The 24941-nt window shown below is 38.1% G+C and overlaps 7 protein-coding genes across 7 annotated transcripts; 2 read left to right on the top strand and 5 right to left on the bottom strand.

Annotated features, from left to right (window-relative positions):
• Positions 1-274: 274 nt before the first annotated feature.
• On the top strand, positions 275-451 carry BO82DRAFT_285101 (putative MFS multidrug transporter; the record flags this gene model as incomplete). Its single annotated transcript, XM_025631484.1, has 1 exon — positions 275-451. The coding sequence occupies one exon, from the start codon at positions 275-277 to the stop codon at positions 449-451; it is 177 nt and encodes a 58-aa protein (XP_025491263.1).
• Positions 452-2263: 1812 nt separating this feature from the next.
• Positions 2264-3241, bottom strand: BO82DRAFT_392739 (SUR7/PalI family protein; the record flags this gene model as incomplete). Its single annotated transcript, XM_025638639.1, has 2 exons — positions 2264-3049; positions 3110-3241. 2 exons carry the CDS (start codon positions 3239-3241, stop codon positions 2264-2266), a joined length of 918 nt encoding a protein of 305 aa, XP_025491262.1.
• A 1545-nt stretch (positions 3242-4786) lies between these two features.
• Positions 4787-6716, bottom strand: BO82DRAFT_384049 (Zn(II)2Cys6 transcription factor domain-containing protein; the record flags this gene model as incomplete). The annotated part of the gene is made up of 5 exons (XM_025638075.1): positions 4787-4923; positions 4960-5723; positions 5775-6086; positions 6144-6301; positions 6701-6716. 5 exons carry the CDS (start codon positions 6714-6716, stop codon positions 4800-4802), a joined length of 1374 nt encoding a protein of 457 aa, XP_025491261.1. The 3' UTR covers positions 4787-4799.
• A 261-nt stretch (positions 6717-6977) lies between these two features.
• On the bottom strand, positions 6978-7254 carry BO82DRAFT_285009 (uncharacterized protein; the record flags this gene model as incomplete). Its single annotated transcript, XM_025631482.1, has 2 exons — positions 6978-7052; positions 7120-7254. The coding sequence occupies 2 exons, from the start codon at positions 7252-7254 to the stop codon at positions 6978-6980; spliced, it is 210 nt and encodes a 69-aa protein (XP_025491260.1).
• Positions 7255-8113: 859 nt separating this feature from the next.
• Positions 8114-8960, top strand: BO82DRAFT_337104 (PLAC8 family protein). Its single transcript, XM_025633381.1, has 3 exons — positions 8114-8332; positions 8407-8504; positions 8557-8960. Exons 1-3 carry the CDS (start codon positions 8188-8190, stop codon positions 8791-8793), a joined length of 480 nt encoding a protein of 159 aa, XP_025491259.1. The 5' UTR covers positions 8114-8187; the 3' UTR covers positions 8794-8960.
• Positions 8961-10319: 1359 nt separating this feature from the next.
• On the bottom strand, positions 10320-11471 carry BO82DRAFT_392736 (SUR7/PalI family protein). Its single transcript, XM_025638638.1, has 2 exons — positions 11310-11471; positions 10320-11217 (listed from the first exon to the last, which is right to left on the bottom strand). The coding sequence occupies exons 1-2, from the start codon at positions 11442-11444 to the stop codon at positions 10453-10455; spliced, it is 900 nt and encodes a 299-aa protein (XP_025491258.1). The 5' UTR covers positions 11445-11471; the 3' UTR covers positions 10320-10452.
• A 1074-nt stretch (positions 11472-12545) lies between these two features.
• BO82DRAFT_355029 (feruloyl esterase) lies at positions 12546-14400 on the bottom strand. The gene is made up of 2 exons (XM_025635335.1): positions 13127-14400; positions 12546-13040 (listed from the first exon to the last, which is right to left on the bottom strand). Exons 1-2 carry the CDS (start codon positions 14333-14335, stop codon positions 12723-12725), a joined length of 1527 nt encoding a protein of 508 aa, XP_025491257.1. The 5' UTR covers positions 14336-14400; the 3' UTR covers positions 12546-12722.
• Between the last annotated feature and the right edge of the window lie 10541 nt (positions 14401-24941).

Below are 24941 nucleotides of genomic sequence, written 5' to 3'. Positions count from 1 at the left end.
AAGCCAGATAGGGCATACCAGCCAGCCTGCTACAATATATATAGAAATAAAAAAAATACAATTATGTAAAATATCTTTTGGAAAAATAATGAAAATCGATATACATAGTTTTTTCTTAATAGTTAAGTAGTTTCAGAAAGCAGCTAGTAAGGTAGTTAGTAAGGCAGTAGTAGACTGCCGCCAGCTTAGTATCGCGCCGGCTCAGTATCCGATTATGTCAAAGGATCCTGAGACTGAATAATAGTTTAGCTGCGAAAGCAGACCGGCGACCCACATGAAAGGTCCCTGGCCCGCACAATGGCTCTGTCAATCTATCGCCCATCTGCTTTTAGTCCTCGAGCCAATGAATTTGAATCTCTGTATCTTCTCAGTTATTCTCCTCGGCATTCTGTATGTCTTCTTCGAGGCCTTCTCCCTGATGTATTCAAACATCTACAATCTTAGTTCGTAGCAGGTGAGACTAACCTCTCTGGGACTCATGGTGGGCATGATCGTGGCTACTCTGTCGAACGGCTTCTGATGAAGAAAGTCCGTGCGCCGGGTGCAAAACCATAAACTGCGGACTGGCCAAACCGATGACAATCAGCCGGAATGAGGATTATCCCGGGCGTGTTGGATTTTCTCGCGTGCGGAGGGAAAGTGAACAAATATTTCGAAAGAGTTCTAACACGGCTGCGTTAACTGTTTACCAGCGATAACAAGTGCGCCATTGGTAACCGTCGGGCTGTTGAACTTGCGTGGACGGCATATCCACATGTTCATTGGCTTGCCTCCACTACCGAGACCGTCATCTATGTGACAGAGTATATATTGACTTATCGTATTTAGAATCACTGCTAAGTAAGATCACATCTGTGCCGTATCAAAACAACAGCTGATATTTGTTATCATTTTGCCAGGACAAACCTCGTCGTCTTTGGAATTTCACGTTCCTCGTTGAGGCCTATCCCAAATACACGACAAATGCGCTGGCAGGGAATAGCTTCGCAATGTTCATCTATAGGCCGGTATTTCCTCTCTTTGGAACCCAGAGTAATGTGATGCGCTCCCATGGAAAGACAATCCCCTGTAACTCTTACTATCTTTTCTTCTGACTTTTTTCGTCATTCCGCGTTGGCTACCGGCGGAAAGGTAACTGCAAAGTTGTTCTTGTTCTTGTGCCTTTGCTCCCATCAAAACTATGCATTCTGTGGACTGGTTTTAGGGAATAGACAGTATTCACTCGGTGAGAGTATAATTGAACTACTTCGCTCATTACCTTCCTTAGTTCGGTGATGTTGCCGTGTCTGTACGCCTATCCTCTTTTTTTCTCTCTCTCCTCTTCCGCCTCATGGTAGTGGAACACCTGCCTGAGATCATCAGATACTGGCCCTTGCAGGACTTTTCACCAAGTTGTATTTTGGGCCGCTATACACAAAAGGTGTGGGAGAGTAGTCGTCTCAACACATCATGGACGGGGCGGAACTAGTCGGGGAAGACATATTGCATAAAGGCATGGCAATGAAGGCTTCCTTATTGTTCCGTTGTGGTGGACTCTAATTTAACTCGAAAAGAGAGAATGACAGCCTGTACATTCCTGCCAAAAGAGCGCCCTGAGGGTTGATCCTAGTCAGTAACTTCCTGCAAGGACGTCCTGTGACGATGAGTCTTGATTTTAAGCTCTGTCTTCGTGCATAATAATGAAATTTGGGAATTGATTCGACGAATATGCCCAAACCCTCAAGAGCACCACAGTGACCGTGGACACGAGAGATGTGCTGGACTAAGGATTGAATACGGCAACAGGTACATCTCCAGGCCAATTCCCAGCGGGAAAATTGTGGCCTTCCCCGCAGATTTCTCAATTGAATATGTTCAACGCAGGGTAAAAGATTTACTACCCTGCTTTATCAAGCTGATCTACACTTATAAGATATTAGTCCCGCTTCACGGGGCTTTGTGTCGGTGCATCGAATGAATTTCCTTTCCCTTCAGTTGAGCCAATTTTGAGTCAATAACTGATAAATCCGATAGCTCGGGCACGTTGCCATGGAGTTAGACAAAAGCTTCTACCTAATTACTTGAAAAAGGATCACCGGCTGAGCAGAAAAGCTTCTTTCATCTCCTGCTTGGGAGGGTGCCCATCCTGGTCTTTCAGTTATAAGTATTGTAGAACCAACAAACAGGGTATTAGATTCGTTTTCGGAGACAATTTTATGAAAGACTCTTTCATGATACATCGCGTCCAATTATCCCAAGACCATGCTTGACCACGCAGACGAGGTCAGGCATGGCGATGCAGCTCAAAAGTACCAGATGGTCCACGATGCTGCGGTACTTGATTCATAGGGTACAGGTGCAGCCCTGGACCCTGCGAAGGAGGAAAGAGAGGAGGTGGAGAAGGTGGATAGGATGTTTTCAGAACTCCAGCCGCAGGAAGAGAGTTGTAATTGTAAGACTTATCATGCTCCAAGCCAGCCAGAGGCTTTCTTTCCTGCGAATGGTGTGTATTTCTACCGGGGGCACAACAACAATCAACCAGCCAGACCATAGTGGCTAGAAAAGACAAGGCCACCGCAAGCCAGGTCGCTCCGTATATGTTCTTGCCCAGGTGGCCGTAAATGCCGTACGGCTTCAAGGTGAGCTTGAGTACGCCTGCAAGAGTGGAGAAGAGCGTAGTAGAAGTAACAGCGGCAGCCGTTGTGAATAGGAGCGATATGCCGGTCAGCAGCCACGTAAAGCAGATTCCCAAGCGACAGAAGCCGGTTAGGAGACCAACTACGATTCCTAAAATGTTGGCGCAGATGGCGAGAAGATATGAGATCTCCATCCCTAGTGAGGCAGTGCGATAGACGCTGAGCGCCCTTTGAAGTTCGCTGGGCATAGCATACCGCATATCGGCTCCTTTGAGACCCCAAATATCGACCGGGTCAAACCAGAAGCCGCCCTGGGGAGTCGAGCAGTAGGTCGTGCTATAGGTACTATCTGCGGTAATATCGCCGGCGCAATAGTTCCAGAGTCCGGCGCTAACCACGGAGTTAGGCGAAGTTGTCAGTTTTTTGAGCTCGAACTGGCAATCCATTATATGAGACTTGGTGAGATCTGACTCTAAGAATAAGCACCGACTTACACGGAAGGAATATAAACGTTCGGCCTTGTTAGCGTCTCTGCAACCCAGGGCAACGATAATAAGGCATATGAGCGAGCCAGTTGTCAGGACGCATGGTCCAATGATCCATGCAAATCGCCCAAGTTGATTCATCCTGAAGAAACTTGGGTATCTCAATTTAGCTGCCGATCTTCCACATTCCTAAAGACTATTGAAAATTGGTTTCTTTTTTCCGAAAAAAGAGCAGGACGTGTAGACTCTTATATGAGACCATGCGCCCCGTTCTGGTAACCTTGACTACCGATTCTAGTCTACCAGGCCCAAATATGAGCCACTCTTCCCCTTGTGGAGCTAAGGGAGGAATTAAGCTAGTATTTTGTTTCTTGGAGACACGAGACGCACGTCAATAGCGGCCATCAAAGCAACAATACTTGTTTTGATAATGAGCTTCCGGCCCTGGAAAGATATTTTCTGGGACACGAACTTGACCTAAGCCGAGCATCTTTTTCTAGTGTTCGGCGAACGCTACTTTCTTTCCGTCAAGTATTCTCTGGGTCGTCTATCCGTCGTAAGTCTGCTATGCATTTCGTCATTTTGGGACTGCCATTCGTCCCCAGGCTGTGCAGCATTGGTTTTTATCCCGTGAAACTCATGCATCGGGCATCCGTTTGGATCCATAATCGGCGAGTAGGTCAGACCTCGTGGTGGGGTTACTGTATATACATTCTGTCGTAGTTTGCTAAAAGAGGAAGGATTCATGACTCCTTGATTGATTGTTATGTTAAGCTAGTTACAAGAATTGAGCTGTTCCGTGTGGTAAACATGATTTCCCTCGATCACGTGACACTAAGCGATACCACCCTGGCCTACGCCAACACATTCTTCACTCCGTGGGCCTAGGCATTGATCGTTCAAGGTCCAGGATGCTTAAGAAGCAAGAAGAAAGAGTAGGTATACAGGAGTCTACTAATGGCTCCGATGTCTCATGAAAACCAATTGAGATGCATACTACTTCACTTCATCAGTGGCGATGCGACCCACATTTTGGGGCAGCTCTCTAGACTAACGGTCGGTCTTGGTCCAGGCAGCAAAATTCTCTTCGGTACTTTTTTTCAGGCCAAGTGGAGCGGCAATTCTTGGCACGTGAAATGCGAACACGAATATCCTTTTCCGGAAACGCCAGTTGCCACATGGAGCAATCATGACACTCCTTCCTACACAGTAAGTACCTGGAGTAGATGAGTCCCAAAGAAACTGAAAGCCCTGAGAGATGGCTCGGCTATCCCCAATGCCCGAATGGCAGTATGAGAACAGCAAGACTTATAACCATGACTTTAAAAACAAAGGCCGACCACAGCATTCCCACCACGTTCAATGCGTTGAGAGCCTGGGTGGACAATGGGACGACTCCCCGCGCCCTGCCGGTGAAGTAGTTGGGACTAGCGAGACGAAATATTGGATTTCATATCCCTACATAGTGTAGGCGAACTACATGGGTGGGAATACTTCGTCGGTGGAGAGCTTCCGCTGAATTTAGGCGGGCAGGAGCTCGTACAGGATCGGGTCAGGCAAGGCATCCCGAGGGTGCCTGAAGTCGGCATCTCAATTTTGCATAGGTCGAATCTGAGTAAGGAGACATCTTCATTCATTCTTGTAACCTTCGAGAATTTTGGTCTAAATATTATCCACTTCCAAACGCCCCAGCGTGTCTCTATATAACGGACGGCCAGTTCTCTCCGGTCTCAACGACATGCGCCAAACCCCCCACCAACATCTGGTCGACCGGCCACTGAATAAACGGCTGATATGCGAGATCCAAATGGCAGTAAACCCCCCTTACAATATGCTGTGGCTAACCCTGGATAAACTACGCCTGATCGAGCTGATTCAGCAGCACCGCGAAAAACGCAAAGAGAATGAGCGCGATCGGCTCCCGGTACTGCAGGTCCTGCACCAGGTCGTCTGGCAACTGTTCCAGCCACGAGAAAATCAACGGGAAGAGGGACATGCCAGCCGCACGGGGGCCGGGACCGAGCACGGCGTGCAGGCTGTAGTGGAGCTGGCCGAGCATGCGGTGGTAGCTTGAGGACCGCGGGTCTGTCTCGGGGATGTTGGGGGAAACAAGATCGTGGAGCATGGTGCATTGGCTGTCATATCCGTCGGGCCGGATGCTGCGTTGGTAGCGGGGATGCCGCCCTGCCCTGGCACATTCTCTGCATCCGCGTCGAGACTTGGGTCGTCCTCTCCCGAGATAACAAACATCAATCGGCAACTCATTCTGACAAAACTCCAAAATGGACCGGACGCCCAAGAAGAGCCCCAGGTATCCTGACTCGCCGTCGTCGCGGAAGGCGAGGTACTCCCCGGGTTCAGGGCCCTTGGCGAGGGAGCAGAGGAAGATGAACACCGCAGACGTGTATATGGCGGGCGCGTTCTCAGAGTTAAGCTGGCTGGTTAACGCGGTGATTTCTTGCACCGCGGTATGGAGGTGGCTATCGGCTTCGGCGAGGAAGTCCTCCTGGGTTCCTATATAGCGGTTCCAGGGAAAGCCGTTGGATTCTCGCACGAGATTAAAGCCGGACAATGCAAGGAGAATATGCAAAACGTAGTGGTGGGAGAACCCTAGTCGACAGAGCTATTTCTGCGCACGCGGCTGGATGGCGGTCAGCTCGGTGGAGGTAAGGACATGGTGGAAGAGGGCCATGTCGGTCACTGTAAACTGAAAGGGCCGTTTGGCGATCTCGTCCGAGGGTGGGATGGGTTGCTGCTGTGTCGGTTGGGCCGAGGCGTGCGGCCGGCTATACGCGCGGATGGGTGATTTGAAGTTTGTCGGAGTGGAGGTGATATAGGTGTAGCTAACATCCCTTTGCTCCAACACTGCCGAGCTGGAGGGGCTACTCCATTCCGTTGAGCTAGCAGAGTTCTTGGGTGGGAGGCTGTAATCGCACTCAACTGCGTGGCGTACGCAATTGGTGCAATGTGGTCTTATCTCATCACACTGGATGGAGGTCGATCAGCGCTGCACATAGGTCAGGGCAGGAGTCAAGCCACCAACCTTGATCCTTCGCCGCTTACAGTTGCGGCAGCTCAGGCGAGACTTTCGGTGTGTCTTACGCGCTTGGGTACGGGTATAAGGCGTGATAGATGGATCCAAGTTCGTATGCCACAGAATCAAACAGATTGAAATCAATACAGGAAGGCGTTGACACGAGCCTAGGATGAAGCCCTAGGGTATAAGCAAAAATTAGGAGTTGATTCAGACACGGGAAGGACGGACTACGGCACGCCGCAGCAGCACGAAACCCTAAATGAGTTTGATAAGAAAAGTGGATTCCGGAAGGGCGCCGCGCGAACAAAAATCGCCTCATTCTCACGTTGTAGGACTGCAGGCTCCTCGGAAGCCCCATCCGTTTTTGAGTCCGACGTTCAATGAATAATCTACGTATCGGCCGTTCGGGCAGAAAGGTAAATTACTCTATAATCAAAACACTGCATTTGACCCTTGGCTAGATCATGCGTTTGATGAACAATGAAGTAGCATTACGCATATTCATACTTACTAGCATATAGCTATAGCACAGGCGCAAATTAATGTGGACTGCACATACTGACCACTACCAAAAAACATTTTGTCTCAGTCAATGATAATTGTTATGCTCAGTTTGTAGTTTGCAACGCAAGGGTTATTCATAAGCGCCGACAAACAGCTTCCGAATTCAGAACTTGTGGGCCAGCTCTCCGCCGCTATTGGCGTGATTGTAAAGCATAACCCCAAAAGATCACTATTCTCCACCCCCACAGCAACACTCAAAACACATGAGCCCGCAGCATCTAAGATAATCAATATACGGTCCATAGCTGGGCGAAGAGAAGGGTCACAAAGGAAAACCTACACTCCACAGCAGACCTCTCCGGCTTCACCACCTCCTCGCAGGCTCAATGCTGCTGGTTCTTGGGTCATTGTCTTTAATACAGGTCAGTACACTCGACATCGATGCCACGATGGCTGTTAAGTAAGGAATATCTCATACCGGTATCTTCGTGCTGGGAGCTTCGGTAGCAGCTGGTTGTTGCATGGTCACAGTCTCGGGATTCCAGACATATTCTTGCTGTTCTGGAGTCGGTGCTCTGCCGAAAGGTGTGAAAATCCAATCGAAGAAGTTCATCTTGTCTGCTTGCGAGTTGGGGAATTGGAATCTCGGTAAAGAGTGAAGTTTGAAGGCGACGAAAATCTCAACAATTATAGGGGGTACTTATATGTCACAAGCGATTGTGAACCCCTGAATCCTAGAAACCATTATCAATAAACTGCCATCTTGTTAGGGACAGGCGCCCATTCTATTTTTCAGAGTCGATCAGGTCCCGCCGTCTCCACGCCTGACCGACAGTGAAACTCAGGCGATAATACATTATACATTCGCAACCAGTGATTTTTTACAAGAGAGAAGGTCGGAGTGGCCGATACTCATGACTACCAAGCAACTGAAGGTAGAACTGTTTTAGGTTGCATCACAATACCATTCGAACTTGCTAATCCCCCCCTTTTGCTGTCCATTTTTTCCCTTCGGTAAGCTTTTTCTAGAAGTGCAAGATCAATAGATTGAAGGTCAAGTGCATTGTCTACTGGTACCATCAGGAGATATGCCCGGGTCTCGGCGTGAAGGTGGACCACGAGGTAAGCTGAACTAGGTGCCTGAACCCGAGGAACGCACTGAACGCTGGCCCAAGATTAATTTCTGCAGCATGTTAAAAAGCTTAACCTACCAAAAGATCTTCATATATTCTGAGACTCGGCCGACAAGGTGGACCCACCAGCAATGCATGACCCATAGTTAATGGTATCATATACGAGTGCGGATATCCTTTTCCAAATTAGCGTCTTATTTTCTACTGTGGAGACTAGTCCCCTTGCCAAGCTTTTATGAGCCCCGTTGGAGTATGTACCCACGTAGTGCCAAGGGGGCGCAGATTTGCCTTCCTTGCCCTACCACATGTTGGTCCTTCACATTATAAATATCGCCATACTATCCTTGATCTTTTGCGAACTGCCAGCATATTCTGTTTTCACTTTACCCATTTTTTTTTGTAATCAATACACTATGGCAGACACACAGAAAGTATACCGACCCTGGCCCGCGGAGCCCCCTACCTACCAGCATGCCAACTCGGAAGATATACAGAAAGTCACCCACAATAAAGAGTGGAATTATTCTCTTTTCGATTGTTGTTCTCCAGCATCGCTATGTACGTTTTCACTTGTTCTTTTTTGAGTCGAAAAAGCATATCAGATCGACTGACACCCAGGATTTTGTGCACAGGTCTCACCAGCTGCTGTCTCCCCTGTCTTGCCTTTGGCAAAACACAAGCAAGAGTGCAAGATCCAAAGCTGGAGGGCTATAGCTCTGTCAACGGTGATGTAAGCCTCTCGTACACGGCTAAGTATTGTAAGAATTCTAATCTTTGTACAGTGCATGATCTTCACTTTCCTATCTTTTGGCTACGCGCAGTGGATCTATCAATGCATCAAACGAGGCGAAATGCGGCAGAAGTATGGCATCGAGGGTTCGTGCTGTGGTGACTGCTGTGTGACTTTCTGCTGTAGCTGTTGTGCCCTTGTCCAAGAGGAAAAGGAAGCCGAATTACGAACGAGGCCGGATCTTGCAGGTTACCAAATGGCCCCGCAGATGGAGTTCTCACAGAAATAAGGCTGTTCGTTAGGGCAAGGATGCGGGTTGCTTGGGTGGGGTGATGTCTTTATTCATTTATGGCTGGCTTGGCGATGGGGCTTCTTAACCATATCTCAGGTTTCACATGTATTTATCTATTTAATATTGGTGTTTAACTTCAATAGCATTGGCAATATTTTTACAGTAATCTCCATCTTCTTTCCTGCCCATTATGTTCTTACTTTAGCGCGATCGACCCATCGACAATGGAATGAGACCAGGCATAGCTTTTTGTTGGCGGGTACCCCTGGTAGGATGCATGGGATGATTCCATGGATATTTTACCGACTTCAACGCGCCAGCTTTCTCTCCCGGATTTTTCCGCTTAAAATTGGTTGGAAATACGAGTCTCTATTTCGCAATCGTGAATCTTCTTGAACTGATCTTCATACCAGAGTGAAGACGACATCAAGCTTGTTGGGGTCCTCGTTAACTCGTACCTCGAAAACTCGCGGATAATCGTTCTGACCGTGGTTCCTACAAGTAGCGATATTGATACTCTAGGAATCATTCATAGCCCCGGAAATAGTCTTGATGTGTTTGTTGGTCAAGGCGATTCTGAGATCAACTGTAAGCCTCGCATCACTCGAATCTTCGCGCCGTCGATTGATTTAGGATACCATCCCCAGAAATGGAGAAGTGCCTGTATCGTGGTACTACGGAAACGGGCAATCGGATTACTCGCTCCCAGGGGCCTACCGGCTGATTATATTACTGAACACACTCGACAAATTACTTGAGACAGTAATAGCCCGGTGACTGTCTTACCTCGCAGAGTGTTATAGAATTCTTCCAGATACTCAATTCAGTCGACATGCGGGACAGACAACCGAGTACACTATAATTAACCGGACATGGTATTGATAAAAAGTAAATACTTTAGTGACCTTTGACCTGAACGATACCTTTTTAACAGTATAAACAAGACCAGTCTTAGTCTTTGTCTCCAAGCCAAAGATATCTCTACATTTCCCAAAGTAGACTACAACCTTTATAAGCAATTAACAGGCCAGTGTTAGTTTCAACGACTACTGCTCTGAGATAATATCACTGGAAAATACCGGGCTGGTGCAGTATTCTTTCTTATCCTCTATTTTTTTTATGCTTTTTGACTGCGATTTCGTATGTTTTCCGAGATCAATAGTATATTACTAGCTCAATACACAAGAAAGCTGTACAGAGTCTGTTTAAAAAATTGAGCGTATCTCCTGATACAAATACAGACTGGGATTTACATCGAGAACTTCGGGAAAAATCGGCGACACGCTCAATAACATGTTAACCCTACTGGAAGAATCTGGTGAGAAGGGGAGAAGTACAATCATTAATACTTCTCGTGCCCAAACTGTTGAAGCTGTTTTAGATTCTGCGGAAGTATCTCCGCATTCTAAAACTGCGCGCTATGAAAGTAGTTGATCAGTATCAACAGCTAAAAGGCCACAGCAAGCCCTGACAAGACCCTAGGGTTGTTTAGAAAGTGGTACAGGATGAATATTCATTAAAGAGGTATTTATAGTGGTAGTAGCCTGAATATTGCCTTGGCAAGGGGTCACGTTAAATGAGATCATCCTTCCATCCATCCGACTGTAAGTTTCTAGTAGGCTAGTTGCCTTACTCCGACAGGGCGCTTCGTACTCTCTATCCGTGGCGATAAGGCTCGTAGGCGGTACCCGGCGAGGCAGGAGCCATGGGACGGAGAGAATACTGCTGAGGTTGTACTGAAGGATGAAGAAGGGGTGTTGCAATTGTCTCAGCAGGCGCATACCCACCTCCGGGGGCCTGACGCCGGTCCCCTTGACAACAACACGCGATCAGCGTCCAGCCGATCAAGGTAACAAACGACAGAGCGAGCCCGAGCCATAGTACTATAAACACCGGGACACCCCATATAGCTGTCAAGCCCAGTAATTTCAGCTCTGTCGCGATAATACCCCGCAGCAACACAAAGTTGACTGTTATCAGTGCGGCGGCCACCAGCGTGAAGAGAAAGGCGATGCCAGACAGCAGCCAGCCGTGGACAGTGACAGCACCGTTGCCGCTGCGGATCACGGACACCACAGCACCCAGCAACTGGACCGTTGTGAGGCCGGTGGCCAGGATGTACAGAATCTGCATCCACTGGGTGCTGTTCTTATACCTGCCCATTGAGCGGCGCAGGGACGACGGGAGCTTTTCCTCCGCTTTATCGTCGGTCCCGCCGATGGCTAAGAGGTCGAACCAGTAGCCCGGCCGGGGCTTGATGCAGGTGTGTGCTGTTTTGTTCCCCTCGTCGCCGGCGCAGTATCCCAGCATGCCGATCGAGTACCAGTCCGCTAATTTTCCCCTGTGACGAGCCGTCACCAAGGCCTCCCAGATTACCCCACCGTTGGTGCTGTTGTTCTCCGTCAGGTTATAGGTATTGATCTTGAATCCGAAAAAACCAGCACCCAGTACATTAGCATACACCGGTCGAGAAATTGACAGGCTTGGCCGAACAGGAAGAGAAATAGGCTCACCTGGAGAAAGTCTAATGCCCGGAGTTTTGGGCCTCCGCGGCTGGTGCATGCTAAGCCCACAATAACAAGACAGATAAGAGCCCCGAGACTGAACACGCTTGATGTGAGAATCGTGCATAGCGGAACAACTCTCATGGTTTCATAAGGACGTGATGACACGTGTTGTCTGGGGAGAAAAGTGATTATCCGAGCAAAAAAAGCAACAGAGCTACGCAGATACGATGTTTGCTATTATATAGGCGGAACAGCGATGTAAATTCAGACATGGACTGTAAATAATATTATGATACTCCACTAAAAAGACTATGTTTATAAATTATCAACAAGCTCGCATGGATTTTGATTAGGGGTTCTAGGAGAAATCTCGGAGAAACTTGTAAAACAAGTCTAGTAAGGGCCGAAACTAGATACAGGAGAGTTGCCTAATAGGGCACTGTCGCTGGATTTCCTGTTAAGTAGTAAATACTTATTAAACTAAGTTGTATTCCGTGAATCCTTGAACTAGAATCTGTAAGGAATCCACTTTCTTCTAATTCTAATTCTAAAATAGTTTTGATCTGAAGTGGTACGGGTAAGTACTTTTCCTTCTACCCCACAGGGACTAACTAACCTAGGCTAACAGTTGGGACCTGAGGTGGCGTTCATGCTGAAAACCTAAAATTCTGCAACATGCCCCCACTCCAATCGTCTAATGACATTGTTTGGGGAATTATATGAATAGGAAGATGCTATTGACCCAACTGTTCTGGCTTCTGACCGCCACACCAGCCCATGTAGGGCTAGCCGATCAACACCACGGCCAATCATCGGAACGATTGTGTCAACAGGAACTTCCTTTTCTCGGAGCAGGCAGACAAAAGTGGATGGTGTCGAAGATCGTCTTGAGTCCCTGAAGTAACCCTGCAGGACCCTAGACCCGTGCCGAGGTAATGTATACACTATACATGTGTAGTACATATTTCTATGTTATCAGTGAATTCGCTGAATACGTTGTCACCCCGTGATTTTTGTGTTATTTTACCGGCTTGCTTACTTGTAATCCATGATTGTTTCTCTTTACCTTCTGATAGCGAAACAGAAGATCCTCGCAAAAACAAGCGGTCTGAGGGAGGCCGCCACGTAGCAGGATGTAGACCCATAGTCAATTTTGACCCGTTTTCCCCTCTTTTTCTTCTTTCCTTTTCTTTCTTAGCTTTGTCTTTATTCTGACACAGTCTTGTAAAAAGTGTGATACTGCCCAGAAATTGTATAATATTTGGGTCTAGCTAAAATGGGTACAAAATCAAGCACTTTGTACATGAAGCGAAAACTATCTATATAGGTGAAGGAATGCAAGAATTGAAAAAGCCATCTAAAGCCCATGGTGCGGACGAGTCACGATAACTTCAGTGCACGTATCAACTTCCGCATTGCTTACGTGCAACGGAAGCTCTCAGCCAGAGTGATATTGCCGCCAATATACTCAATCTGGGAAGGATATGGGCACAGGTTACGCTGGAGACCGTTTCCGAGCGACGGGTACTCCACGGGCAAGGTGTCCGGGGCGGTGCCATTTTCGACCCAACGCTGGAGTGCCTTGAGGACGGTGGTCGGCTGGCCGCCGAGGCCGCCAGCGCAGTGACCCAGACCCGGCGACTCGAAAAAGCGCCAGAAGTCCTGAATGTCCGGGAAGAGCACCCGCGCCTTGTCGTAGAGGTATTCGGTACCCTTGGTGGGGATACTCTGATCGGCCTGTTCGGCAAACGCGCGGTGTGTTAGCTATGGTCGTCAAGGGTTTCGGCAGCACATGGAGAAGATTAAAAGGGAAAGAGACGTACCATGCCATGGTAGGTGAGAAGCTTGCCTCCAACATTCTTGAAAGCATGCAAGTTCGCATCGTCTGCATCCCAGGAGCTGCCATACTCTGAAGTCATCAGGTTGAAAAATTCCTGGTACTCCTCGTGGCTCATGTCATTTGTGTTAAAGCTGGCATTCTTAGCGACGAATAGATTAAACCACACGTCCTTGGCGTTGTTGCTCGATGATCCATTGTATCCCGGTTGAACACCGAAGTTACTACCGATGTCGGACCCGGGGTTGTATCCATACCAGAGCTGGCGGCCGTCGGTGGCGTGCGCGCCCGACCAGGCGGCATCGGCGATGAGCGCAGCGCCCTGGCTGAGTGTGATCGTACGGTTTAAGGAGTCGCAGGTGAAGGTCTTGTTCACGGCGGTGTAGGGGTCGTAGTTACAGGCAGTCATATTGGATATGAGCCCATCCACCACACCATCCAGAGGATCACAGTGGGCAATGGCTTCACCTGTCAGGAAGTTCAGTTCGCAGACCAGCGGGTTCACATTGTGCCAGTTCCGCAGCAAGAGGGGATAGTAGAGCGAGGAGGTAAACTTGGTGTAGGATTGGGCCGGGGCAGAGGCGGCAATACCGTCATATGCGGTGGGATAACGCTCGGCGATCATCATTCCCTGCCTGCCTCCTTGCGAGCAACCGCTCCAGTACGAGTACTCGGGGGCACGACCGTAGAAGCTGTTCACCAGGCTCTTTCCAATGATAGCTTGGTCATTGTATGCCCGGGATCCAAAGTTTTCCACCGCTACCCAATCAACGTTGCCCGGGCTGGTGAGCGCCCATTCACCGGGTCCTGTAGTATCCTTGCCCAGTCCAGCATCAGTCGTGGTCGTGGCAAAGCCTTCTCCAAGTGCACCTCCCATGAAGAACTCCGACAGCACAAACCGGCCAGCAGCCCATCCGCCACCTCCAGTTGCCTGCAGGCGGCCGTTCCAGTTCTCCGTTTCTGGAAGCCAGGTCTCGACGGTGATGTTATCCTCATAGCCAGGATGAGTGTACTTCACAGTGATGTTGCAGAATTTGGCATTTTCCAGGTTAACAGTGCCTCCGTTGTAGTTGAAGCTGTACGGGATGTAGTCGGTGTAATTGGTGACCCAAGCCGCTGAAAGAGAAAGAATTTCAGCCCCGTACACGGTCGGGGCCTGTATAGCCGCAGGAGAGCAAATGGAAAAGTTCGTCATGGCCCCTAATGTAAAGTCCTCCAGAGGTATGAGAAGGAGTGTGAGGAATGAAGTGAGTGTTAAAGAATTCTCCGGTCCGAATGATCATTATATACCTCAGTTTTCTAGCCAGGACGTGGCACACACCATCCATTTCAGTGAATGACGTAGTTCGGAAAGGAGTATCGGATGGTGGAGCCCCGAGTCAAGCAACGACCGAGTGGCTATTCCTAAAATGGACGTTCGTACTCGGGCTTGGCCTTGCCCGATTTCTTCAAGGTTCAACAGTAATGTGCCGGTCCACTTGGGGTGTTCTGGAAAACCCGGGAAAGAAATTAGGGCCACAGGGTTCCCGAGGGAGTCAGGCTTCCGGGGTGCACTAGAATCACTGATCGTATGCCTTCATAGGTCTTGAGGCATCGCTGCGGCCCGACTGGGACTGAGGGAATCTAGGGAAGCCCTGTACGCTGAGGGATTGCTGGTTGATATTAATACAATATAAAACAATTGTTGTGTGCTGAGTGGGAATTATTGTAATAGTGGACCCACCCGCGGGTGCTTCCAAGCCCCTTGGAAATATAACCATACCGGGACTAATAGGGAACAACACGCTGGAAAACTCTGAATTAATAACTATGTATAAGATACGGAGACAGACACGCGCAGATAACTACCAGGACTAGGTAAACTTTTTAATAATTAAATTATATACTGCCGGCCCCAACACACCCAGGGTGACTATAAAGAAAATCTAATAGATTATTAAATATCTATAACATACTATTAAGAAGCAAACTGCATTAATCTAAGCTATTAGGGCGGAACTAAAGGAAGTAAAATACAACTAAAAAGAGCTATAAGCCTAGAATAGAAGTCTGTATAAGGAAATCCAAGCCCTCCGATCTAAATTGGAGGTACAACCGCCGAGCGGCCTTTTAAATAGGTTGTGGGCAGAAGTAGCTGCAGGCCACCTGCTGCCAGACTTTAAAAAAACAGTTTTATACTTTAAAAAGAAATCTAACTGTGTTTAAATTAGCACCGCACCAACTTTAGATTAGAATATTAATAATAACTGATTTTTAAAAGCCCTGCTAACAGAAGCAGTAAATACTTATATTTATACTGCCCTTTTAAATGCAGAGACTACTAAAAATGTTTAAATTACTGGAATTAGTACTACTAAAACTAGTTATATTATTTAATTTTAAAATATACAGTCTATAGAGGCCGCTTGGGATAATACTAAATAGTTAGATAAATTAGAAAATAATACTAAAGTGTTATGGGACCAAGGCCCTGTTATAGAGCTCGGCTTCAGGCACCAATTGACACCTGAGGCCTTGTATACCAAGTACTAAACTAGCACTAGCTTAGTGTATATATAAAAAAATTTTATACAAACAGATAAAATAGCTCCTCAGCTATTTCTTTGTATTTTAAGGTATGTTTTGATTAGTATAATCCATCTATTCTATAATATTAAAAATAGCTTATTAAAAAGCCCTAGACAGAGCCCGACTAGGCATATAAATAAAATAAAATAAAACTAAAAGAATTATTAGAATAATAAAATAAATAAATTAAAAAGAACTGTAGCTGACTGCAGTATCTACAGCTATATATAATAATATATAACTCCTTTTATAGAAGCTAATCAGCCTTTGTATAGAAATAGTAAAACAAAAACCTGCTTTTAAAAAGCAGATAAATAAATTACAGAGTTATAATATAACCCCTACTATTAATAGTAAACTAAAGAAAAACCCCCTATAGTAATTATATAAGCTAAATTATAAATCCTATTTTTAATATTTTAATATAAAATTATTTAATAAAAAAAACAAATACAACTACAAACTATTTAAATTAAATATATATATAAAACTTATAATTAACAGAAATTACTATTTTATCAGACTAGAATAAGTTTTTTATATTTATAGTTAATTATACAGATAGGTAGTACAGCAGATACTTTTTTAAATTAAATTCTAAAATACTAAAATAGTATAATTTAAAAATATACTTATAGTAATAGATAAGATGTTTAGAAATTCTAATATATAATAAAAAGCCCTAAACCGGGTAAATATAATAAAATAAAAAAAAATAGAATTAAAAGAATTTTTAAATAACTTTAATAAAGCTCTGCTATAAGCAGGGGGGTATAATTAGTTGGATAAATAAAAAAAAACTATACTAAATACTGTAGTAAACTAAAGGCTTATTAAAAGATTAGTTGGAATTTTTTAAAAGTCTATATATAAAGATTATTATAACTAACTATACTGTATAAATTATAATTTTAATAAAATATTTTTTTTAAAAAAAGTTATACTAAGACTATACTAGTATAATATAAACCAAGCTCTAAACTAATAAAGTAAAAACCTATTTAAATAGCTGTTATATAGTAAAAAAAATCCTATTTTTATATAACTACTAACAATTCTTAGAAACAGGCTTAATAAATAATATCCAGTAAAATACTAAAAAAATATAAAATAGATTACTGCTTTTATTATAAATAGAATAAATATTTTATTTGCTAATATTTTTTAAAACCTATTATATAATTAATAAGTATAGCTGCTGCTATATCTACCTTTTAGTAATAAAAAAAACAGTACACCTTCTTAAATAAAAACTCTGATTTAAAAAAAAAGAAAGTCTAGTATAAAATTATATATCTAAATAAAAATTATTAGACAAAATTAAAAGAAAGTAGAAAAGTTTTAAAAAAAAATATATAGTTATATATTTTTTTTTAATAAAGACTATTTTAGATCTTACTGCAACTGCTTATATTTTTATTAATTTAGAATATCTAATCTATAGTATTATAAGTAAGATATTTGCTAAAGTAAATAACCTATTAATTATTAGTATTAATCTAAGGCTGGTATAAGGGATTTTAGGTAATAAAATACTAATCCACTCTATTATATAAGTAAGAATAAATATAGAATTCTATATAGAAAAAAAAGCATACTTTTATATAATACCTAACAATCTTAGATATAACTTAATCCTAGGAAAGAGCTGGCTGTCCTGCTATAATAAAATATTAAAACCAGGCTAAGAATAAGTATTCTTATATATAATTAAAATAAAACTAAGAGATCTACTATATTTATAATATATAAATCTAAAACTTTAGCTAATTATAAAAACAGAACTTAAAAACTATCTGTAGAAAAGATCTAATAAAAGTATAAAAGTATTTACAGTTTTATTTACTAATATTTAAAAAATACTTTAAACTAAAAAGGCAGTTAATCTATATATAATACTTTTTAAATACTATTAGGATTTTCTACTTTTTTTCTAATTAGAAAATACAGAGAAACTACTGCTATACTGGGGAAAGAGTATTAACTATAAAATCAAACTTATATATTAAAATAAAAAAAAGCCAGAAGTTTTATAGGGCCCTCTTTATAATATATTCTAAAAAAAACTAATAGTTTTATAATCTAAACTAACTAAACTACTGGAAAAAAACTTTATATAAGTTAGTTACTTCTTAGCAGCAGCCCCAGTACTTTTTATATAAAAGCTAGAAAAAAAATTAAGATTCTATATAGATTACTAAATATTTAATATAATTATAAAAAAGAACTGCTACCTACTTCTTCTAATTTATAAGATTCTAAACCAAATTAAAAAAGTAAAATAGTTTACTAAACTAGATGTTTTATCTGCCTTTTATAAAATCTGTATTACAGAGGGTTAAGAATAGATAACAGTTTTTTATATATAGTATAGGCTATATAAATAGCTAGTAACACCCTTTAGACTAGCAAATACTCTAAGTATCTTTTAAAAGTATATTAACTGGATACTATATAAATACCTTAATAAATTCTATTCAGCCTATATTAATAATATATTAATCTATATAGATAGGGATATTAAAAAGCACTGTAAATATATATAAAAAGTATTATAAAAACTAAAAAAAGCCGGCTTATTCTTAGATATTAAAAAGTATAAGTTTAAAAGAAAGAAAACTTTTTATTTTAGATTTATTATATATACAGGGCAAGATATTAAGATAGATTCTAAAAAAATTAAAATAATTATTTTATAAAAAAGTTCTAAATTAGTAAAAGCTGTCTAAAGCTTTTTAAAATTTATAAACTTTTACTGTAAATTTATCTTTAGATTCTCAGCCACTGTACAACTACTTATAAATCTAATTAAAAAAAATCAGCTTTTTTAATAGACCTAAAAGTATAAGACCAGTTTTTAAATATTAAAAAAAAAGTTTATAATTAAGCCTATTTTCTATTTTTTTAATTCTAAATATACAACAGTAGTAGAAACAGACTTTTTAAACTATAATATAAAAAAAATACTTTTTTAAATAAATAAAAATAAAAAGCTGTATTTTTATACCTACTTTTTTAAATAGAATATACTAGCTGAGTGTAATTATAAGATTTATAATAAAAAACTACTAGCAGTTATATAATATCTAAAAGCTTAGAATACTAAGTTATATTTAGTATTAGAGTTTACAGTAGTTACTAATTATAAGAACTTAAAATACTTCTTTAAACTATATAAACTTATAAAAAGATATATATAATAAAGCTTAATCTTAAGCAGATTTAACTTTAAACTAGTTTATTAAAAAAAAATAAAAAACAAGTAAGCAGATACCCTTTTATAATAAAAACAGAATATACCTGATAAACAAGATTTTAAAATATTATCCTATATAATACAGATTTTTAACAGAATACTAAAAAAAGATCTAAAACCAAAAACTAGTTTACTTACTGCAGCCTTAGTACAGTTATAAAAATATAATATAAAACTAGATAAAGACTTTCTAAAACAGATACAGCAAACTATTATAAAACTGCTAGGACTAGAAAATAAAGCTAAAAACAGCTGGACCTATACTCTAACAGCAGATATAAATTATTAAAAACTAGTAAAGCTTATATAAAAAAAATATACAAATTTCTACTCCAGCTAAAACTAAAAGTCTTTCTAAATAAATATTTAATAAAAAAAACTTAAATATACTTTTAAAAAAAATAGTAGGTTTCTAACTATAAACTACTTTATATAGATCTTATCCAAAGCAACTATAATCCTTTTATTATAAAATATTCCAGTTAAAAATAGATCTATCTTTTTCTTAGCAGAATATACTTCTGGCCTAATATATTTTAGAATATATAAAAATATATTTAAAATTATAATATCTGTAGTTATATAAAGCTATAAAAAGAATTAAAATATAAATTACTAAAGCTGCTGTTAATACCAGATTAACCCTAATAAAAACTAATAATAGATTTTATTACTAACTTATCTAAAAGCAAGTTATATATAAATATTTTAATAGTTACAGACAGACTAATAAAAAAAGTAATATTTTATATAATAAAAAAAATTACTGCTAAAGCTACAGCTAAGGCTTTAGTTAAAACAGTTTTTAGATAATACAGCCCTTTAAAAACTATAGTTTTAAATTAAGATATTTAGTTTATAAGTTGTATATAAAAAAGAGTATACAACCTACTAAAAATTACTAAAAGATTATTTACAGCCTATTATTTTTAAATAGACAGAATAATAAAATATATAAATAGTACTATTAAAACATATCTAAAAGCTTATATAAACTATAATTAAAAAAACTAGATAAATCTGCTGTTTTTAACAGAATTAGTAATTAACAGCTGTATAAATATAGCTATAGGATTCTTACTATTTTTCCTAAGCTATAGTTATAAGTTAAATCTAAACAGTTAGAAAATAGTTTAAAATACAGATCTGGAGATTGCTGCCTCCAGCCCTATCTAATAAAAAGATATAATTATATAAAAGATATATAATACTTTAAACTGGGCCTAAAATACTATAGCCTATATATAATAAAATACTAAAAAATAGACTAATTAATCCTAATAAGCCGCCCTATTATATTAAAAGGGTGACTAAATATAATTAAGCCTATAAAATATCTGTATATATCACTCTAATAAGAAGCTAGATTAGAAAAATATAAAATATATTATTTTAAAAAAAATAGGATTTTATACTATATAATTTAATATACTAAAAAGTATTTATTTTATATTTTATATCAACCTACTTCGTCCGACAGCTAATAATATATGTTGTACAATACCTGTGGCATGCGGCCGCCAGCCCCCCACTCCGACACTGCTATTGTTACTGATTTATCGGGCTTCTAATCCGGGTTCTTATATTAGTATAAAGCTGACCCCTTTTTTCCAAAATATATATAAGCACTTAAAATCCTTAGGGGATTGGGGATTCCTAAGGATTAGTTTTATAATTAATAGGAGACTATTTCTAACTGCTTTTGCCTTATCTAACTAATATATCTACTGTATTAAGTAGTTTCTAATAATTTCTAATCCTTTTATTCTTTTAATTATTTAAGGGAAAGTAGTATGTTTTTTACTAAATCTTTACTAAAATCCCCCCAGAGCACTTTATCTGCTTTAGAATAGAATTATTCTATATAAATAGATATTTAAAAAGTAGAAGCTACTGTCTACTGATTGGAATAGTTAAAATATTTAAAAAAGCAGGTCCAAATCCTATAAACTAAATATAGAGCTATTAAACCCTTAGTAAGAATAAGTTGATATTATATAAGTTATATCTTATTCTCTGAAAAGGAAAAGAAAAAAATTAAACTTAAAAAAATCTCTATATTCTCTTTTTAATTCAGCCTATAATAAAAAACTGAATGGATTTATAATTTATAATATATGTTTAAGGGTGCTTTTTGGAAGTACTAAACTAAGAATTAAAAAGTTTTAGCTGTAGTTAGCTATCTAGACTCTACCTATCAGCAAAGGTAGTATTAATATATTAATAAAAAATCACTGGAAGACTGTAGAAGAGCTAAAGAATTATAGGATTATTTTATTTAATAAACTTTTTTTCTTATTTAAAATATAGTTATTTTATAATCTGATATTATAGGACAGCTTAAACAGGCCTATTAGTAAAAATATTAAAACCTAAAAGAGTTCTACTTCTATTTAGATACTTTAGAATAATACTTTAAGCTAAAATAAGAAAATAAATATACTTTATTTTTTTTTTCTAAGTTAGTACCGGAGCTTAGTCGATATATATATAAATATATATTAAAACTACTGGAAATTTAAAAAGATGGTATCTATTACTACTTATTACTAGAATATACTGATTTGTAAAAGAAAATAAAAGTTAGATATTTAAAGCTATTCTAATAAAGACTTTAAAAAACTAAGATTCTTATAACAAGACTATAAGTCTTTTTTATTAAAATCCTATTAAAATAGAAAAAACTATAAGGGGGAAACACTCTGTTGCTATATATATAATAGTAAATTTTATTTTTTAAATTATTATTTTTAGAAGGGCTGAGGTGGAACTAAAGAAGAACTAATAAAAAAAAGATTCTAGTTAAAAAAATTTCTATATTTTTAACTAAATAGTCTGAAGTAGGGACTGTTACTTATTTTACTATACCTATTCTCTTTTAAAATACTTTTAAAACCTATGCGGATTTGGACTTATATACTAAAGTTAATCTAATTAGCTATTAATTTATTTTACAGTTTTATTTAGATGCAGCTTATTTTATAGTTTTATTAATTATTACTATTAATCACCTCGCCTTACCTACTTATAGTATATAGAAGATTCCTATTACTACTACTAATTTAAAAGGGACTATACAGTTTTTTATAAGATTTTATATAGCTATTAACTAAGATTTAGGACTTTTTAAAAGCCTTATTTTACTTTCTATAACTATTTTAAGGGACCTATATATTTATCTATTTATATGGAATTATTAATAGTAGTATAAGATCTAAGTATTAAAGGTCTTAATCTTTTATAAATTTATATAAGCTTGCTAAAACCTTACCTATATCTATACTATAATAAAACTTTCTAAAAATATCTAGTTATCTAATAATAAAAATCCTATAGAAAGTCCAGAAAAACCTATTAACCAAGTAATAATATTTTTAGAATTCTATGATTTTTCTAATATATTTTTTTAAGCTGTTTATAATAACTTCCCTTTTATAGCCTCTTTAATTATACTATTAATCTAAAAAAGGATAAAATCCTGCTGTATAGATCTATTTACTCTTTTTTTTAAATAGAACTTTAGTTTTTTTATTGTTATATTAACAAGAACCTCCGGCTAGGGCGGATTTGATTTTTAAAAAGCCCTGTAGGGGCTTCTATTTTTTTTATACCAAAAAAGAATAGAGGTTTTTAATTATATATAGACTATAGGGGACTTAATAAGATTTTAGTTAAAAATTATTACCCTTTATCTTTAATTTTAAAGATCTTAGATAGAATTACAGAAGTCCAGTACTTTCTAAAACTAAATATTTAAAATACTTATTATTAAATTTATATTAAGTAAGGGGATAAATAGAAAACAGCTTTTTAAATCTGTTATAAATATTTTAAATATCTAGTTATACTGTTTGGCTTAACTAATACCCCAGCTATATTTTAATACTATATCTATCTGGCTTTTTATAATATTCTAGATTTTTTTTGTATTATTTATTTAAATGATATTTTTATTTTTTCTAAGAACTATTTCTTTTATACTTTTTATTTATATTAGGTATTGGAACGCTTATAAAAAGCAGATTTTTATATTAAACTGTTAAAATATACTTTTTTCTAAGACTATATTAAGTTTTTTAGATATGTTATATCTTAAGGTAGTGTTTTAATAGATTTTTAATAAGTATTTAATATTTTTAAATAGCCGATCCTAATTATATACTGTAAGATCCAAGTTTTTTTAGGATTCTGTAATTTTTATTAGTATTTTATTAAGAATTATTTTTTAATTACTCTGCTATTAACTTTCCTTCTAAAAGGCGCCTAAAAAAGGAAAAAGTCTGGAAAGATTAAATTTACTACTAAAAAAATAATAGTATTCTAATAATTTTTTTATAGCTTTTAAACTATGCCTTTACTGAGGTACTTTAACTTATAAAAATTAATCTAAATAAAAATAGATGCTTTCTAATAGGGCATAGCGGGAATATTGTCCCAGCCAGATAATTAAAAAGTATATTATTCTATTATATTCTGGTTTAAAAGATTTAATAGTTTTAAATAGTTTTAAAACTTACTATTCAACCCTAGATTAAAAGCTTGTTGCTATTGTTTATTTTTTTAAGTATTAGTATTAATATCTTAAAGGGCTATTGCATATAGTAGAGGTTTTTTTAAACTATTAAAATCTTTAGATATTTATAAAACAGCTAAGACTGAATAGCTGTTAGACTTAATAGTATATATATTTTAGTAGATATAATTTTATTATTTAGTATTAGTCCGGCAGGCGCAACCCTACTAACCTACTATTAAAAATAAAAAAGATTTTAAAAGTCCTATCTAATAAGAAGGTTCTAAAAATAATATAGTATTAAATAGCTAATAAATTCTTAACAGATTGTTAACTAGTCCAGGTAAAATTCTAGTTTAAATATAATAAAATATTTTTATAAAAAAGCCCTGAATTTAGTATCTGTATAGTATTAAGCTTCTAAAAAGGTTAAAAAAACTGGGAAGCTGGTATAAAAACAGCTAACTAGACTATTAGAATAAAAATATTCTATAATTAATATATTAGTATATCAGCAGCGTTCTAAATATATAAGTATAAAAACTTTTTATATCCTAAGATTAATAAAAAACTATATTCTCTAATTGGAAGAATCTAAAAAGAAGATATAAAAATATATTATTAAAAACTTACTGTTTTATAAGGCAATCCAGGACTAAAGTATTAAAAAATTAATAAGAATAATTTTATTATTTATAAGTACTGCTTATATATTCCTATAAAAAAATGTCTTTGGTAATATTTATTTAGTTTTTATTATAATAACCGGCTAGTAGGCTATTTTAGGCAGTTAAAAATAAAAGTCCTTTTTAAATAGAAGTTTTACTGGGTAAACCTTTATAAAGATGTGGTTACCTATATTAGGAAATATCCAGTCTGTTAGGGGATTATTTTTACTAAGTATAAGCCCTATAGTAAGCTTAAATCTTTACTAATTCTAAATCAATCCTTTAGTAAACTATTTATAGATTTTATTACAGAACTACCCCCTATTATAACAAAAAATAATATTTAGGATTTAATTCTTATTATTATTAATAGGTTTATAAAGTGGTGTTGTTTTTTTTTTATTTTATATACTATTACTGCCCCAGAACTTGCTGAACTTTTTTATAGAGAAATTAAACTATAATATAGTTTATTATAGGGTATAGTCTTTAATAAAGGCTCCCTTTTTACTAGTAAATTCTAGTTTTAAATAGTATATTATATCTAGGTTAAACTATGGTTATTAACAGTATTTCGACCTTAAACTAATAGCTAAACAGAATAGATAAACCAGACTTTTAAATAATATTTATATTATTTTATTAATAAGAATCAGCTTAATTAGCCGGCTCTACTGCCTTTTGTTTAATTTATTTATAATAATATTTTAAATTCTATTACTGGGTATTTGCCTTTTAAGGCCTTTATAAGCTATTTGCCTGATTTTTATTTTTATACTAAGAATATTATACTATA

Source organism: Aspergillus uvarum, assembly GCF_003184745.1.
Source record: "Aspergillus uvarum CBS 121591 unplaced genomic scaffold BO82scaffold_32, whole genome shotgun sequence".
Classification (NCBI taxonomy): domain Eukaryota; kingdom Fungi; phylum Ascomycota; class Eurotiomycetes; order Eurotiales; family Aspergillaceae; genus Aspergillus; species Aspergillus uvarum.
This window is presented reverse-complemented; position numbering and strand designations above follow the sequence as displayed.